Below are 18,031 nucleotides of genomic sequence, written 5' to 3' on the forward strand. Positions count from 1 at the left end.
TGTGGCAGAGCACGAATAACGCATGAAATGATTGGATTCATGTACAGTGTAAACATGCACACTTCTGCTATCATGGGGGAATAGAAAACAGACAAAGGAACTGGATATTCAGTGCTGGATTTTTTTGCAGCAACCAGTGATTGCCATGTCATCCTATAATTTAAATCTGATCACAATACTGCTCCGCCAAAGCCATCTTGCTTAGCATCAAATTTGAATGAAAACATGAAAATTGAATGCTATCAGATCAATACAAGTTTTTCATTGTGAGATATGTGTCTTGCTCTATCTCGCATTACAGGGGGCCATCAAGATTTGTCCAGATTTAAATCTTAAAAATCAAGCATGTTTGAAATAAGCTGATGGCCGCAACTAGATCAAAAGGCAAGCATTGAACTCAGTCAGGCATGAAATCCGACTAAACGTCATGTAGTGTGACCCAGACATAAATGTAGTTACGTAAGATGTACAGTAGATCATGATTATTACTAAGTCTGTCAGGTAGCATATATCACGTCTTTGTGAATTGCAAATGTGTTATCATGATTATTCAGCGTATTCAGTGCTTGACTTGGGACAGAAGACACTGCTGCATGGTACCGGTCCTTCTGAATTTTGCTGACCTGCTTATTAATTTTACTTATGTTTAACTTTTTTACATGTGCTGTATAGCTAACTGACATACATCTTGCCATATTAGCCTAAATGTGACACCTTGATGGGTGTATGCAGTATTTTACACACACACACACACACACACCTATACATCCACTGTGCACTAACACAGCAGCACCACTTGACCACATACACACCCGCTGTCTCATCTCCGGTGGCACCAGGTGTGGTCGTAACACAGTGCATGTGTAATTACACATGCACTGTGTTACGACCACACCTGGGGGGTACACGTGGGCTCGTGGTGTGTGCATGAGAGGTGAGGTAACAGGTGCTCCGAAGTAACCCAACGGGTGTCGATCACAGGTGCATTGTGGGTTTCATGCAGCATTCACACATGCACAGCACTAGCAGTACATTTCTGGAATTGTGGCAATCCACAAGGCTAAAAGAAACAGTCTGTTTTGCCGTTATTGTCTTACAGCTTACAGATTACAGTAGCACTGTGACTGCATGCTGTTCTTGCATGCCAAATGTCGACACATTGTCTTCCTCAACCACATTTCCCAGAGACTTGAGCAGTTGAACCAGTATCCAGACTTTAACAACTATTTGATATTTGTTCTCACAAAGTTGAAATCAGAAGGTAAGCAGTCTGTCTGTTTATTTGCCTGCCATTTCAGTCCTTTGTCTCTGCAGTTTTTTTTCCCTCACTCCTCTGATGGTACTGGACAGTGTGAACGTTAGTCGTGTCACTTTTATGTAACTGCTTAGTGACAGGTCTGTCTGGCCGTGACTCGAGTGACCCAATGGCATCTTTGCTACAGATGATGTGGCACTCAGAATATGGGTCACTCTAATTTTAAACCTAATGCCTGGCACCACTCAACTCTTGACCTGACTGTCTGCACAGTAGATGACCCAAATGTTAGAGTTAAGACATTTTAGGATGGCGTTTGCAGTATTGCTGTTAGTTGGGATGAAAGGAATAGATTGTTTATCCATGGAAGTTCATTTATTGGCCACCAAAGCATGTCTTGTAAATATTTGCCACATTTTTTATAGAGATACTTAAGGAGATTTGGTTATTCACAAGTAGCAAACATTTCTAATGGCACTTGTGTAGCTGGTCACTGCAAAATCATTTTCAGTGTAATTGCAAATGTTGAAATTCATAAATAACATTAGATAGAGCTTCTTGTTGCTATTTATCATTGGTTAATTAGTTGCACCAGTTTTCTCAATGCCTATTCAGGCACTCTGCATTTTTCACACAGTGAAAGCAGAACTACGGGTCCTGTGTTTATGTTCTGCACCATGCTGGGGTGAGGGAAAGGGAGTGCGATGGCAATGCGATCCTGTGAACAGTTAATGACTGAAGCAGGCAGTTAATAAATGAGGCACCAACACTCACTCACTGTTACCTCTTACTTGTTCATGTATATTAGGACTCAGCTATAAGGTTTGTACAGTATTGTATTGTTTTACAATTCCTACCTTGCTACTCTCTCCTCCCCCTAAGATGAGCCAACTCGGTCCCTGAGCGGGCTGATACTGAAGAACAATGTGAAAGCCCATTATCAGAACTTCCCCAATGGTGTGTCTGAATTCATCAAGAGCGAGTGTCTCCAAAACATCGGAGACTCCTCTCCCCTCATCCGGGCCACTGTGGGTAAGTTGCATCCTCTGGTTCCACTGAATGTTGTATCAGCCTTCCTGCATCACAGCGTCCTAACGTTGTGTGTGCTTGTGGTGGTAATGTTCTGGCATTGTTCACACATACGGTCCATACGGAACTTAACCGGTAATGTTACAACGTCTTGAGCAGTGAAATTGGCAGAACTGAATTAACTAACTAAATTACATCAATACTACAGAGTACCAAAAAATATTAGGATGTTTGACGGCAACTTTCAAAGCTTTAATTTTTTGTTAAATATATTACTAGAGAAATCAGTTTTATTTACTCCCTATCAGTTTTGCTGCATTCAACTTTGATTGGCGACGCAGCAACATGCTGTACATTTACATGCATGACTATTGGCCACATGCCAAGTGCTACAAATTCAGCGCCAGAAGACAAGGTTGTACTTAATCACAAAAGACTATAGTAAAGGGAAACACAACCAATGCAATGTGATACTGAAAGTGTCCAACTCAAACGTATCCAGTAACGGTCATGCTGTCCTTTTACTACAAGCTTTTTTACTTCTGACAGTTTTAGTGTTGTTGGCTAACTCCAGTTTTGTTACTGTTGGCTTTGGCTCAAGTAGCCACATATTTTTTGACAGTGTGTTCCACATAATTTTAGCCCTGTTTGCTAAGAAAGAGCTAACTAAGACTGTTTGTTATATTTCAAACCAAAAGCCACCCCACATCTTTACCGTCACTAGTCTAGCCTCCTGTAGTCTCTTCAGGCTGTCATCCCTTTTGCCCCTAGCAGCTAATGCTGTGATGTGACGTAATTCCAGGCAGCCTCGGTGATAGGAGACCCTTCTCCTGATTCAGAAAACGTCTGACTCACTTTCAGAAAATAGCCTAGTGTATGCCCACAAATCCAAAAGCAAATATCATGTTGGGCTGATTATGGTGTTTTTAATTTTTTTTTTTCCCCAAGCTTAAATAATTGCCCTGATATCTTGTATTGTTTGTTTAAAAAGAATTGAATACACAGGAAATAGAGTCGTAGGCTGTGGTTTTAGCTAATGTGTCTCATTTGGAGTTTCCATCAGCCATGATTTTAATGAGCGTCAATTGGGCACACTGACCAAATTCCAGCAGGACATTAGTCCAGTGGCTTGGCCTAGATCAAACCCTACATCACCTTTAGCTCATAAAGCGATAGATAGATGCCAAGATGATTTTAGATGCCACTGGTATATAGTGCATCATCTTTAAAAAATATGGCATGGAAATGGTCATAAAAAAATGCAAATTCAAAAAGACTTGCAACACTGCACTCATAGGTTTTACATGATGCTGTGTTAAGTGCATATTCATTACATTTGTGGGCCCCCTTAGCATTCTGTTACCCGGTTCCAAAACGGAACTGGGTAACAGAACCCAACCCTAGGCATACTAATTATGTTGTCATGGTGGTGTCTGTGTGTGTCTGTCTGTGTGTAAATAACTGTGTGCACAGTTACCAACCTAGAGAGTAGATGATCTGATTAGATTTTGGAGCAACTTCCTGCATAAATTTCCATATTAATGTTTAAAAACAGTTTTTCTTGAAACTACTTTAGGCGAATGCCTTATGGAGTTCATATTAGTACCACATATGTGTTATGTGAAGATAAGTATGTTGACAAAAATATTTGCTAATTAATGGAGAAATTATCTTAATAACCTCATTAGCATAACTGGTTATGTTTAATATCATGGTGATTATGGTGGGACATTATAGGCAGCTCATGTTCTTGTTTTGCCTGTAATACTGATTTGGATTTGAAATCATAGTACTTAAACTGGATTTGGTTACAGAATTCAACATTTTGGTATGACAACACTAATCCAAATTAGAGTACATCCATACAAATGGATTATTAACAGCTGTGTAGTTATTAAGGTCTGCAGTGGATTGATACTTGGCACACAGACATGTAAATTTGCATTCTTCTATCTGTATTGTCAGTGACATAGTGTTATCTGTACATCCCTCGTTGTTCTGTTACACATAAGGTAACGATGCCTCTCCATCACAGGTATCCTCATCACCACTATTGCCTCCAAGGGAGAGCTGCAAAACTGGCCAGAGCTTCTGCCTAAACTCTGCCTGTTGCTGGACTCAGAGGACTACAACACATGCGAGGTAAGGGTTAACAATGGAGATATAGGAGATTTGAGATTTGGGATCTGGGTTCCTGTTCTGCAGTATATATTGCAGCATTTCGGCTTCAAACGTGGCTTTTAGATATTTCTGTCAAAATATATGGGCTAGTGTCACTGTAATTGTCGTAGCATTAGGTATTATTTTTGTTAGGGCTGGGCAGTATACTGAAAATTTACGAAAACTGACACTAAATTTATCCATTATTTCATGCAGATCGAATCTTCCTCCATAGTATTTAGCTTCCGCGTTACCAAACCTCATGAGGCCACCGTGGCAGCGCAAGGTTTGTGTGCACGACAGTGCACAACCTCCATCTCCTGAGGTTTGGTAACTCAGAGCCCCCCAGAGTCGAATCAGGATGGATTAGACTCTGGGGGCAACTTCTGCTTGGGCGTGTGTAACTGGAACCCTGACTGGAACTACGCTCATATACTTCCTGCCCCCGTAGAGTAGAGCCCGGGGAAAGAGCACTTCTGCTTGAGAGAGTTGTTAGCAAGTTATGAACACAAGAGAAGGACAATATATCCGCTCATCTCTACATAGCCTGACTACTCAGACCCATGGAGTGCTACGTAAGCGATGTCTCTTTTCCATACTTTGTTGTTTTTACATCATCATGAATACATTGCAGGGAGAGAGACAAGTCCCACACACACACACCATCCCGGTAAGTCAAAGTAACTCTATAAGCAGTCGTTTTTGCCGGGAGAGGTATTTTGTAACTAGCCAATGTGCAGATGTCAGACTCTGACAGAGTCATAGCTTGCATAGCATTCCATGGGTCAGACTCATCTGATCATCTATCGGGTTAAGTGTGCAACATGCTGATTTTGGACAGTTATCGGACTTGTGAGATTAAGGTAAATGTGACAATGTATCATGATATGTATATCAGGTCATATCGCCCAGCCCTAGTTATTATTGTATATTAACATTGTCATTACTGTGGGAACATGGGATGCTTGTGCAGAGGTTTAAATGACAGCTGTGCGTAACGCTTAAATTCCTCCAATATTAATCCAATATAAATTTCTTGTCTGACTGTCGTGTCTTACAGTCAGCTCGCCCCAAAACGGATAAAATGAGTCTTTGCAACAGCTTTTTGCTCTGTGTGTGTGTGAGAGAGAAAAGAGAAAATGCACACACATTTGTGATTATGTGTTATATCACAGTTGTGCATGGTTGTGTGCGCCTGTAAAAGAGCACATTTTTGTCCGTAGGAACATGGCGTGTCTGTTGCGTGTCTGTTTATTTGTTTATTATGGAAGTGAGGGAGTTGGGTCAACTATAAAGCAGCATCTGGATGGCGTCCTGCTGGCCGGATCAGCTGAAGGCATTCTCACAGCTGGATCGACACCCAGAACGGCAGATTATTCAACATGAAATCATTTTTTTCCTCCCTCTCTTCCTACCCTTTTTACCAGAAAGCCATATGACCCCATTTTCTGACTTGGCTCACACCATTACCCAGAATAGCTTCATAATATGCATATCAGCAAAAACAACAAAGTGGTGTTCAGTCTTTAACTGCAAGTTGGGCATTTTCTCTGTAGTTTATCATGCCATCGTTGCATCCCATTCATTGCCCCCCTCACTGTGCTAATGGACCAGTCCAGCAGTATGGCATGCTTGCTGTGAATGTGGAAAGGCAGGGACACTCGGCTCAGGCTGTAATACCTCGGCCCTCTCGATTGGATGGGTCGTAACCGTTGTAGGCCTTTTCTCCCTGTGCCCCTTACTTCTGGAATTAAAGAGGTGAAATGCAGTTGAATAACATCCTCAGGTCTAGTCCAGAACACTGAATCTGATGTCTGGCATTATCTCATTAAATGTTTGCTCTACAGTACTTGCTTGATACAGTAAGCCTTGATTATGTCAAGAACTTACAGTGTTGTTACATGGGAATGGTGGGTGCATGCTCCCTAAAATTGTTGTTCCATAATGCTGTGTGGTGGCTTCTGGGTGTTGGACCACAGCAATAACATCTGATCTGTCTGATAGTGCTGTACCCACACTTAAACTCTTATATACCTACTGCTCATTTATTTGCCGTCAGCTGCATATGCCTGCAACATCAGGCACCATAGGGGAGTCGGTCACAGTAGTTGGACACGGACACACACACACACACACACTCTGCAGGAAAATATGCTAAATTCAGCTGGGCTGAGGAGTATTTAAAATGTGTCCTGCCAGAGTGTTATTCATCACAGCATAATGCACAAATGGCCGTATGATTTTCAGTGAGTCACATTATCTGAAATGTAAGCAAGATTTGTAAAACATCGGGAAAGTAAATGAGCTACTGAACATATAAGATACACACAAAAATGTCTCCTTGTAGCTACACAGTGAGCCTCTTGTACAAAGCTCATTCAGAAGCTAAGATTTAGGTCAGCTATTTTCTGCAGAGAGGATCTTGAGGTGTATGTGTGCAAGGCTTAACACTGGAACGGTGACCAAATGTAGCCTCTGCTCATAAGACACTATGTTTTTGAAAAAACAGTTAGGAGGCTGGAAAGCTTCTTAACTTTTGATGTTAAAGATAGCCGGATTGGGTGCTCTATGGAAAGAACGGGTATTAAAGTCATGAGGAAGAAGAGATCCAAGGCACTCCAAAATAGGTTAAAGGATTCCTCTGGTGTTGGTGAAAGTTAGCCTCATTTTCCAGATTGGCCTCTCTCTTTCTCACGAAATTACTGTGGATGTTTACAAGCCATTGTCACACAATTGCCATCCAGTCCCATTCATGATATCGCTCATCAATTACGATATCAAATCCAAACTTCAGAGATATGTAGTGACATAATCCATGGAGGAGATTTATGGGTCGAAGATGTAAGAATAAAATATTAGTATAAAAGCAAACAATATGCATTTTATTTTTAAAGAAACAATGCGCGCACACAGAAAGCCCCCATTGGATGAAAGGGGCAAGAGCAGGCGGGTCTAACAAACTGTGAAGTTGGGTTTGTTTAGATTGGAAGTACCGCCTCACTCGGCACTTCTCACCAATCGTTAACGTCCTACATGGTTACTTAAGTGTTACTTAAGAGTGTTTATCCTCTTGAAAATAGTGTGAAATAAGATCATTGGTCCCACAAATTAGTTGGAACTACTGATAACAACTAGCTAGTTTGGCAGCAATTTCATCTGCCAATCTGGAAAATGACACCAACTTTAACCATTAAAAACCTTTAAGAAGCTTTTATTGTATTTAACATTTCATATGAAAGGTTTAATGTGCCCAACACGTTTTGACCCCATGGTCCTCATCAGGGTAAGGAAGCGAGGCTATTTTGCAGCACTTTCGATCTCTTCACACTCTTATCTTGCCTTTATTTTTAACAGTCAACAAACTGACAGTTTATTGCACAAGTCTAACAAGTTCAAGACAAATGTGCTCAGTTTTTTGAAAAGACATGGTGGATATACTTTATGATAATGTAAGAATGAAAGATTATAACTGCCCCATAGCACAAACTGGGCTTTATAGGGTTATTGATCAAAACATCAGGGGTGCTACTTTCCCATATCCCATATTAACCTGCATTAACCAGCTTTTGCATTCTCCTACCTATCCTACCTGTGAATGCAGTAGCTACACCTGTAGGCACACTAGACAGGTATTTGGCTCCTTTTCTGACAAAGGATTTGGGCTGCATTGGATTTCAAATTTGATGAAAGTGCTTTCAGTTGTATTTTGTGGGGCATCTAGTTTCCTTGTATTAATTGTGGAAATTAATCTTGTTTGCTAGTGATGCTTCCTTAGGCTACCTTTTTCCCATGTTTTGGTGTAATGAAGTAATGCTTGATGATAGTTTTTTTTTAGTTTCACTCAGAAAAGCGAAAATGAATTCCGAGGAGAACAGATGGTTACAAACCAGGATGAATACGGTAGGCCTGATGGAGACGCTTTAAATGTACTGGAGAAGGCAGTGTCTGTGCTGTGCCAGACCCATTTTTGAAAACATTAATTATTGCCATAGGGGCTTCTAAATAATCCACGTCATTGCTGCCAACTGCACTTGAAAACCTATTTTGGCATTATTTTGTAGGGCTGCAGATGAAGGGAACTGCGTGTGACTTGTAAGCTCCAACACGTTTGAATACAGATCTCAGACATGCTGGCCTTGGTCCATTTTGATCAGTCCACATCTCCTCTGTCTGTGTGTTTATATCTGCATATGAAGATTATCCTCATCAGCCTATTACTAGATTATCCTCATTACATGTGTGCACAGCACAGTCCCCCACACAGCCTCACAGAGCTGTAACTCATTGCTGCTGTTGGGGACAGGGAGAGAGGGGGTGGTAGAGAGAGGGGGGGTATTTGGTACGAGGGTAGATTGAGCTGGGTAAATATTGAGCTCCTGTAGTTTTGAATGCGATGACATCTTCAGTTAGGCCTAACTGACTGACTTGCCAACAGTGGACAAACACACTATGCCATGTCCTGTCCGTCTTGTTTTGCTGCTGAAGAGCAGCAGTTATTGGAAGAGACCCCTTTGCCGCCATGCTGTACCCCATTCTATGTGCTCTATAAAAAGACTTGAGCAGGTGTGTTGGATGCCAAGTGCCTAGAACGTTGGCGGATGGCTTTATATAGGTTTTGCCTAAGAGCAGTTTTACTGTTTTGATTAATGGCAGTTGGGAAGTGGTTGCGATGGTGTTGTCAGGGTGAAGTTTGATGCCAATTTGGAGGGCAAATGCGCATGTGCTTTAATGCTTTGTCGTTTCAAGCCTTATTTGAACACATGTTCATATTTGCGAATGAGGAGCCTGAAGGAAACGTTTGGTTAACTAAATGCATACCTCTCCTTACACTAGCGTGCTGTCATCTGCATGACTTGCATTCTTGCATTTAATGACCTTCCACAGCAGGACTCCAAGGGAGGATTACATTTTAGACTCTTCAACGTCATTGGTATGCATTAAGGCCACTCCCATCTGTATGCCCTTATCTGTTGACACGCTGGCACACAAATGCACATTATTACATTTTGAAGCCAGCCGGGTCAGCTGTCCCTTTAGCCTCTATTTGTTGGTACACTTTGTTAATCTGACTTTTCTGAAACAGCCCTCTGCAGTTCAGAAACCAGTCTCCTTAGCCTATTGCTGTTGAGACTGATAGTGAGTTTAGAAATGATTGGGTAACGTTGTGAACTAAGTACAAGATGATGAATATAGTTCTGTTTAGTGTGGAAAGTGGGTTTGGACGGGGTTGGTCCTGGGACTACAGAACATATTGCTGAGTCTTCTGGAGGTGCTGTGGGCCTAATTACACCAAACATCTGTGATTGGAGGTGCCTACTTGATCTCAATGACATACATACTCTCACCCTTTTCCCTTTAAAATCCAAGAAAAGTTTCTACATGGTAGTAATAGTAATAGGCACTCTCCTAAAATGGCACAAGGGGTAGTTACATCAGATGCTGTCTATTTGTAAATGGAAGTAACCTTCCCAACGCCTGCTCACTTACTCATAATGGATGCTACTGTCCTCCTGATTTTTTTTTTTCCTCACCCTGCTTTGCTGTGTCAGCTGATCGCATCCCTCTATGTTAACTAATAAATGGTTGATTGTGTTCAAAACTTCGTCACTTACTGTCATACCTCCAGATCACCAGGAGAGCTGTTCTCCATTACACACACACAGTCTCTAACAGTTGAACCCAAAAAGTGATTAAAACACATCCTTTCAACACAATAACACTCACACTGCAACAGCTAAAAATAGCTGACAGCATTTCAGTTACAATAGTCCATTTGATAGTTTTTAGCGTTGCTCACACACTTCCTTGTTTACTTTGCTGGCTACCGATGTTCTGTTGCATTTAGGTTTATCGGAAGAAGTAGAAAAACGGTCAGACATTGGACACCTGTCCCATAATCAGTTACTTCCCGTAAACTGGCCCAACCCGTTAATTCAAGATCCGACCCGCGTCCCTACCTGAAAGCATGCATGTGTGCTCATAGGCGTCGTTTAGGCTCGGCAGAGACATGACAGTCACCATCGCCTAGCCTCCAAGTAGAAAAATATTTTATTATAGAAATACATGCTTCAAAAGTGTCATTACTTCATAGCACAGAGTCTTGGAATTAACCATTTGGAATGTATCTGTACACCAGTGTGTCGATTAGGCTATTGATCAGTCTGAAACGTCCTTTATGGTCGCACAATGCGTCTGCATGGCTCTGGTCAGAGACGGTGGGTCACAGTCGTGTTTTTGAAAAGTATAGGCAGGCTATTTGAATTTGACTTTATAAAACGAATGTCAGCATATTGAGTAGTAATAGGCTACATCTTGAATCAACTGTTGTGACTGTGAATACAGGCCTAAATGAAAATTGAGTGATGAATATAGCTCAATGTAAAACGTATTGAACTGAAGTGATGCTACTGACCCGTGCACTAGGCTGTATGTTTATCTGGCCCCTGGTAATTTGCCTATTCAGCACCATGGAAAGCGCCACTCAATCTCAGTGCAATTCCGTGTTTAAAAACGAGCAGTATGTAACTGCCTCACACACATTATTTAGCTTCTTTCACAGTGTCTGCAAAACACAACAATTACATCCGGAAGGTTGTCTTAATTTTATTTACTGTATTTCATAAGGGATCATCAGACGGCCGTTAGCGAGAAGGCAGCTAGAAAGAGTGTAGCCCTACACCTAGCATGTGATTCTGAACGTGCTCAGACTGTACGCTGCCTGAAGGTAGAACTGTGGCCTGGTGTCTGGGATGAAAGAGGCAAACTCATTCATTCTCTCTCTGCTGTATTATTCTGTGCTCTCGCCAACTACAAATGGGTTTGTAAAAAAAAGTGAATCTTACAGTAAATTCTGCTTTGAGTTTGTTGGGTTTGTGTGTGTATCCGCATTCAGTAACGTATTGATGGTTGGCGTCTTTACCACTCACTCACAAGTGAAAGAGCAGTCTTTGCTCTTTTTCTGTTACATTTGGCTCTTGCACTAACAGTGTACTAGCTAGGTTTATACACATCAAAAATGTGATTATAATGCGATTAAGACAGTAGGGCGAGTAAGGCAGAGCCTGTGTAAACACCTTACTCTGATTATGTTAATGCAATTATGCTCTTGATTGAAGTAAGCATAATCGCAGTAACATATGTGGAGTAGACATCAGTTAGGATGTGTATACACCTTCGTCACATTTCTTGAACTGTGGTTAAGTTGTGCATGTGTCCTGCTCACCAGGTTAAGTGGAGGTAGAAGGGAACTGTAGCCTGTACTGGACTAGATTAAAGGGTGATTCTTATCAATATCTGTCATCCATGACTGCTTGCAGGGTATATTTTGGTTGATTAAATCCCTATGTCCAGCCAAAGGTAGCAGGACAGGTATGTCGTTCCATCTGCAGCCTCTAATTTGAGGGATGTGTGCGCATTTTCAAAGCGCTGCACGATTACGCACACCTCAACCAATGTGGGTACCTAGATTAAATCTCGTGCAACCAGCACCAGGCTGTTGCAAAATAAGTAAACAAACTTTAGTGTTTTTGTTTGGTTAAATTTAACAGTGGTGGGGCAGGAAAAAAGGATTGTTTTTTTGCCCCCCAAAAAAAATCCATTTCCACAATTCTCTCTGGATAATCAAAATAAATACTTCAGTCATGTATATGGTATTGTTATTATTATCGACAGTTGTCAGTTTATACAATCATGTTAACTATTGCCTTAATTGCAGTATTGGCAATAGTCTCATTATTGTGCGTATGTAAACATAGCCAGTGTGTGACACATATTAACTTTTATGTCACACAAAAAAATTAAGTTGCTTAATCATCTTTTAGCCCTGAACTCTCTTATGAAATCCCCCATGCTGGCTATGAAAGTGGCGATTTCCTCATGCATTAACTTAGCATAGTATGATCAATGGCACATCTTCAGATTCAGACAGGTCTTATCGCAAATGAGACACACAAAGATTTTTTTTACACTCTAAGATGTACTCCCACCTCTGTTGAAATTGGTAGACCTCAGGTTGAATCTTTTGTTTATTGATTACATTACAATATATACATTACTCCTAGCAGCAGCACCTAGCAGGTGAGCTAGCTAGCTATAAAAGCTTTCTCGTTAGCTGCCTATTGATGAACACTGTTATGTTGCATTATGTATGCATTATGTGGCGACCTTGAAACAGACTTAGCCTTGTCTTCCTAGTCTCATTTCACCCCCTTTGCTCCTCTACATATTCTGAAACCATGCTGTATCTGTCTGTAAGTCATCTGAAAGGAATGCCAGTATGGGAACAGTTACCATGGAAACACATTTCAGACAGCCTCAGTGTTAATGCTGTGCTCTTTCTTGTATCTGCTCTTCAGACTGCATTTTTGTGAGGGAGACTGACATCGGCAGCATATAAAGTGTGAGCATGCACGTTGCTATCAATCAAAAGGCTAGTTAGTATCTCTCTTGAGATACAGATGCACCAAGGCATTGTGTGTGTGTATGTGTGTGTGTGTGTGTGTGTGTGTGTCACATCAGTGTGAGTGGTTGCCAACTGTTTGAAGGTCATTGGGGCAGAAGTGAATGAATTCTGTTGAAGATCATGGATGAACATGTTGAGTGGATTTTTCAGCTGTATGTAGAGATTTAACACTGTAAACACATTTAATATCAAAGCTATTCAGTGCATACCCAACAAAATGTGAACTAAAAGTAACACATTTTTAGAGACTGTTAAGCAAAACTTGAAGTTCAAAATCATCTGTTTGAGAAAGTAAGAACTAATGTCCTTGATCCGGACGGCCTGGGCTCAAGGCTCCTGTGTTGGTGAGCATCCACCCTGCTGAAATGTCCTTGAGCAAAAAACTGAATCCCTACCATTTCCACAGGCGTTGGTCTGCAGCTGACCCTGCAGTCTGACCTCCCTGGAGGGGGGCGAGTAAAAAGAGAATTTCCTTACAGCGATCAGTAACATTATTAGTAGTATCTGGGTAGTTGGGAGTACAGTAAACTTGTCAGTGATGCTACCAGTCTCTCTGACTGCCTAGTAGTATTACAGAGTTATAAATTCTGCAGTGTGTTTACAGTGGAACGTCATCACTAACTTTTGCTCCTTCTCTCTCTCCCCCCTCAGGGAGCGTTTGGGGCGCTGCAGAAGATCTGTGAAGACTCTGCTGAGATCCTGGACAGTGACATGCTGGATCGTCCTCTGAACATCATGATCCCAAAGTTTCTGCAGTTTTTCAAGCACAGCAGCCCCAAGATTAGGTAAAGTTTCCTCCTGCACTTTCAATTTCTAATGACTATGAAGCGAACTCTCAATCACGCTTGCATTGAATTGCTGCTTTCCAACAGTTCATTTCAAATGAGAATATCTGTTACCGCAGCATCATTCTATTGGCATTACACTTGGCAGAAGCACTGCAATGCAATGCTTCTGCCAAGTGTTTCATGCAGTGCATTTATTTTACTTCTGTGTTGATGATACATGTGCAAACGTTGTGATGAAAATTCATGTTATAATAATAGAGTTGATAACATCTAATCAGTTAAAATTTGCAGCAACACAAATGCATTATAAAGTATGGTTGCAGAATTGGTTTGCTGTCACAGACTCTCCTTCCTGCTTTCTAATGAAATAAGTCACAGAGCCAAGATGGTGCCACTCATTCACTTTTTCCAGATCCTCGGGGTCAGTTTCAAAGACTGATTATAATGTTATCTAGTTAGAGTAGTCTGACAGACTACTAGGCCTAATTGCATTGAAATGAAAACTGACTTTGAGTCATAAAAGTTAAAATCTGTATATAACTGCAATTCATTCTTTGATTAGCTTCCACTGAGTATTTTTTATGCAACAAGTACATTTAGATGTCTATGGCAAGTCTGACTAAAAGTCTAAATATGTAAGTATAAAAAAAAAAAACGTTTAAATCTATCTAAATTGAGTTGGCCCTTGGTCTAAAGAAGAGTTACCCGTGTTGAGATCTAAAGTCAGAAGCGATGGAGGAAAGACTGAGACAGAGGCTGCATTGATAGCGTGTGACATGTGAGGGAAGCATGTTGCTGTGGTTCTTCAGTGTCGTCTGTGTATTGCAGGTCTCATGCCATTGGCTGCGTCAATCAGTTCATCATCAGCAGGACTCAGGCTCTCATGCTACACATCGATCCCTTCATTGAGGCAAGTCTGACAGTAATGGACTGTAATCTTTACGCCTCATTTTTTTCTTGACCTGCGTTTTGACCTCTCATTGTACTAACACACCCACACACACACACACACACACACACACACACACACACACAGGAGGACATTCAGGTATCTTATATGACAATGACCTTCCCCTCTCAGGTGGCCATGGCACATCCTTGCTTCAGAAGTCATCAGCTGCTGTAATGCAGAGCAGTGGTTTACCTCTCAGCACTTTGATCTAAGCAACCAGCATCAGTCTGCTATATACTATACACAGAGAAGACTTTAATCAAACTGGAAATGTTTTAAATATATTATTACAGAATTATATTAATTACAATAAGTCATTATCCACAACATTTATCAAACATTTACATCACAAAAATTAAAGATTCAGCCTAAAATAAAGTGTATTTATTCAATTATTTTATCCCAAATAAAGATCTTAGTCCAATAGCTTAGGCTATTGAACTAAGAAGCTGAGTGGTTGAACTGATACCCAGCTTGACACAACAGTAATCTACTATATTTTTGTATTTATCAGGTTAGTAACAGCAGTATAAGTATCGGACATGTGTACATGGCTTGTGCTTATTGGCCAGCTTAAACCTTTAAACTCCATCTGTTCTCCAGTCTGTATACACGCAGCACAGTCAGGATTTGCTTATATCTACATTACCAACGTTTAAATAAATGTACCTGATAATTTTAAATACTTCATGCAAGTTGAGTGGGAAATTTGCCTTTTAACCGGCAGCCAAACACATGACTTCTCTTAGACAAGCAGAGACTACTCCCAGGGTAAATAAGAGTGTATGCGGCTGAGCAAAAAAAAAAATGAGCACATGATGAAATCAAATTTAACAGCATCAAATTAATACATTTTGTAATACAATGGCCTTTTATCAGCACTGTCACTTTTTTGAAATGAGGGCAAAGTAAGGGCAGCTTTCAAAGTTCCAGACCTGGCCTTAACAGTATTTTCCCGGCATACTGTATTAACTTGAGCATAAATTGGTGTCCAGAAAGAAGCCATAAACTGGTTACAGAACTCTTTGCAAGCAATTCCAAAACTACAGATTTTGCTAATTCTTCGTTTTCTTAATTATCTCACTATCCAAGGAAGAGATTTGACCCTGGTCTCTCTCCACCCCCTATAGAACCTGTTTGCTCTGGCAGCAGATGAGGAGCCAGAGGTGAGGAAGAATGTGTGCAGAGCTCTAGTCATGCTGCTGGAGGTCCGCATGGACCGCCTCCTGCCACACATGCACAACATCATAGAGGTGAGCCTGGGAGATAATAGAGATGGTCGGAGTGGGGGACAGGAGGCTGATGAAAGATTGAAAGAGGGAGAGTGTGGCTTAGTTAAGTACTGGGATAAAGCTCTGTAAAGATTGAGACAGAATTTGTGCTTTGTGGATTTTATGATTAGCTCAAGATGACAGCCTGCGGAGAGAAGTCGTACTTGTGCTTCAGTTAGGCTGCAGCAGGGCTTGCAGTTGTAACACTTTTAGAATGAATCATTATTCTTTTTTGCAAACATGACAAATATCATAAAATAAGACTTCTCATTATCTCATGCGTCTCAGTACATGCTGCAGAGGACTCAGGACCAAGACGAGAACGTGGCCCTGGAGGCCTGTGAGTTCTGGCTTACGCTGGCAGAGCAGCCGGTGTGTAAGGACGTGCTGTGTGGACACCTCTCCCAGTAAGAACACATAAATACACATGTATACGACACACTCCAGTGCAGATATTGAAAGCTCTTGATTTGCAGCAACCTTGGCAGCAAGTCAGCGGAGACCTTGTCCTAGGATGCTCATCTCCTGTACCTCACCTCAGGGCGGCTGATTAAGGGCCCTGGCTGTTGACCCCAGCTGTAACAGCTGTCACCGCACTGACACATTAATCTGTGCCCGCAGCAGAAATAAGGTGTGAGTTATTGCTTGTGGGCTCAGACCTATCCTTGCCCTCTGTTCTCATGTTTCTTGTCTGTCTCCTGCTCCAGGCTCACTCCGGTGCTTGTCAACGGGATGAAGTACTCCGAGATTGACATTATTCTGCTCAAGGTGAGTCTGTGTGGCCTGATTGACATATCTGCTGGGAAGGAGATGGATTGCTCTCTGACTCAGGGTGGCATGCACTTCAGTTGAGGTGTGTGTGTTTGTTTGGTGTACAAATACATTTGTATTATTTTAAAGCTGCTACATGTTGCATTTCAACATCAATAAATCATTACCACGTGCATTTGTAGACATTCGTGTAATTACCTCAAACAAGCAAAACCACTTTTCCTGCCACTGGGTCGGATTTCGTGGGAAATGTGCTGGATTGCTTTATGGCACAAAGGTAGATTGCTTTATAACACAAAGAGCGCCGCAAACGGAGCTAAAGCTTTCAGGCTTTCTCATAATGGCAGATGGTGGAATGAGTAAAGGGCCTATGGAAGTCACTTTCAACATGTTTATTCTCTTCAGTAAGTGAAACAAAAACCCTCTGATCAAAGAGACAACATCCTCTTTGCAACAGGTTTTGATTTTGAGAAACACTAGTACTAACAACACCTCTGGCGTGAGATAGAGGCTACCAAGCATATTGACCATGGCATGTCCTGACAGCCACACTATTATTACACATACATAGTGGTACAAATATTTTCTAGTCCTCACTCTGGCAGACAGGTAGTTTATTTAAACCCGCTGGCACACTAACTGGAAGGCAGGTCTGAAAACATTCTTGAATGATGATAATCCATTAATAGAACTAATGTATCAAACTGAGCTGATTTCACACTGTAGAAATGTCTCAGATAAGATAAATCATTAAGATAAAACATTCATGCTGTTTGTGATTTTTCTTTTTTTCTTGCACATATGCAATGTAGCAGTCCAGCCACTGTTCAGCTGGGTTAAAAATAATCTTCTTGCAGCATACATTAAACTGTCTGGAAAAAATGTGTGTGTGTGTGTGTCATCAGGGTGACATCGAGGAAGATGAGGCCATCCCTGACAACGAGCAGGACATCAGACCGCGCTTTCACCGCTCGCGCACAGTGGCCCAGCAGCACGAGGGCGACGGGATCGAGGAAGACGACGAGGACGATGACGATGAACTGGATGATGATGACACCATCTCCGACTGGAACCTGCGTGAGTTCAGTGCCTGTATCCACACAGCTCTCTCGATCTGTACTCTTCCCCTAATCTAGTCCCTCCAGCTCCTGCTTTTCTCTCCGTACCTCCGTCTATTGTCCCTTCTGCCTTTCTACAATCTCCCTTACTCCTGAGTCAGAACTAGCAAGTGAACACTTTGATTACAGTTTGATAACTTGCGTGTCTTGTGTTTGTGTGTGCTGTACTCGTGTGATGTCTGTGTGATGTGTGTCTGTGCACATATATGTTTGTATGTATGTCTCT

At 41.5% G+C, this 18,031-nt stretch overlaps 1 protein-coding gene across 1 annotated transcript in view; it reads left to right on the forward strand.

Annotated features, from left to right (window-relative positions):
- The window catches only part of tnpo1 (transportin 1), a 29,433-nt gene that overhangs the window by 1,069 nt on the left and 10,333 nt on the right, over positions 1–18,031 (forward strand). The window contains exons 3-11 of the mRNA XM_071524792.1: positions 1,186–1,261; positions 2,138–2,287; positions 4,320–4,426; positions 13,557–13,690; positions 14,522–14,603; positions 15,776–15,898; positions 16,205–16,323; positions 16,624–16,684; positions 17,593–17,764. Of these exons, the coding sequence (XP_071380893.1) occupies positions 1,186–1,261; positions 2,138–2,287; positions 4,320–4,426; positions 13,557–13,690; positions 14,522–14,603; positions 15,776–15,898; positions 16,205–16,323; positions 16,624–16,684; positions 17,593–17,764 (1,024 nt within the window). The remainder of the gene's footprint in view (positions 1–1,185; positions 1,262–2,137; positions 2,288–4,319; positions 4,427–13,556; positions 13,691–14,521; positions 14,604–15,775; positions 15,899–16,204; positions 16,324–16,623; positions 16,685–17,592; positions 17,765–18,031) is intronic.

This window comes from Centroberyx affinis, unplaced genomic scaffold, assembly GCF_046629955.1.
Source record: "Centroberyx affinis isolate AG114_WGS23_722 - 3 ecotype Tasmania unplaced genomic scaffold, CSIRO-AGI_Caff_v1 ptg001233l_1, whole genome shotgun sequence".
Classification (NCBI taxonomy): Eukaryota; Metazoa; Chordata; class Actinopteri; order Beryciformes; family Berycidae; genus Centroberyx; species Centroberyx affinis.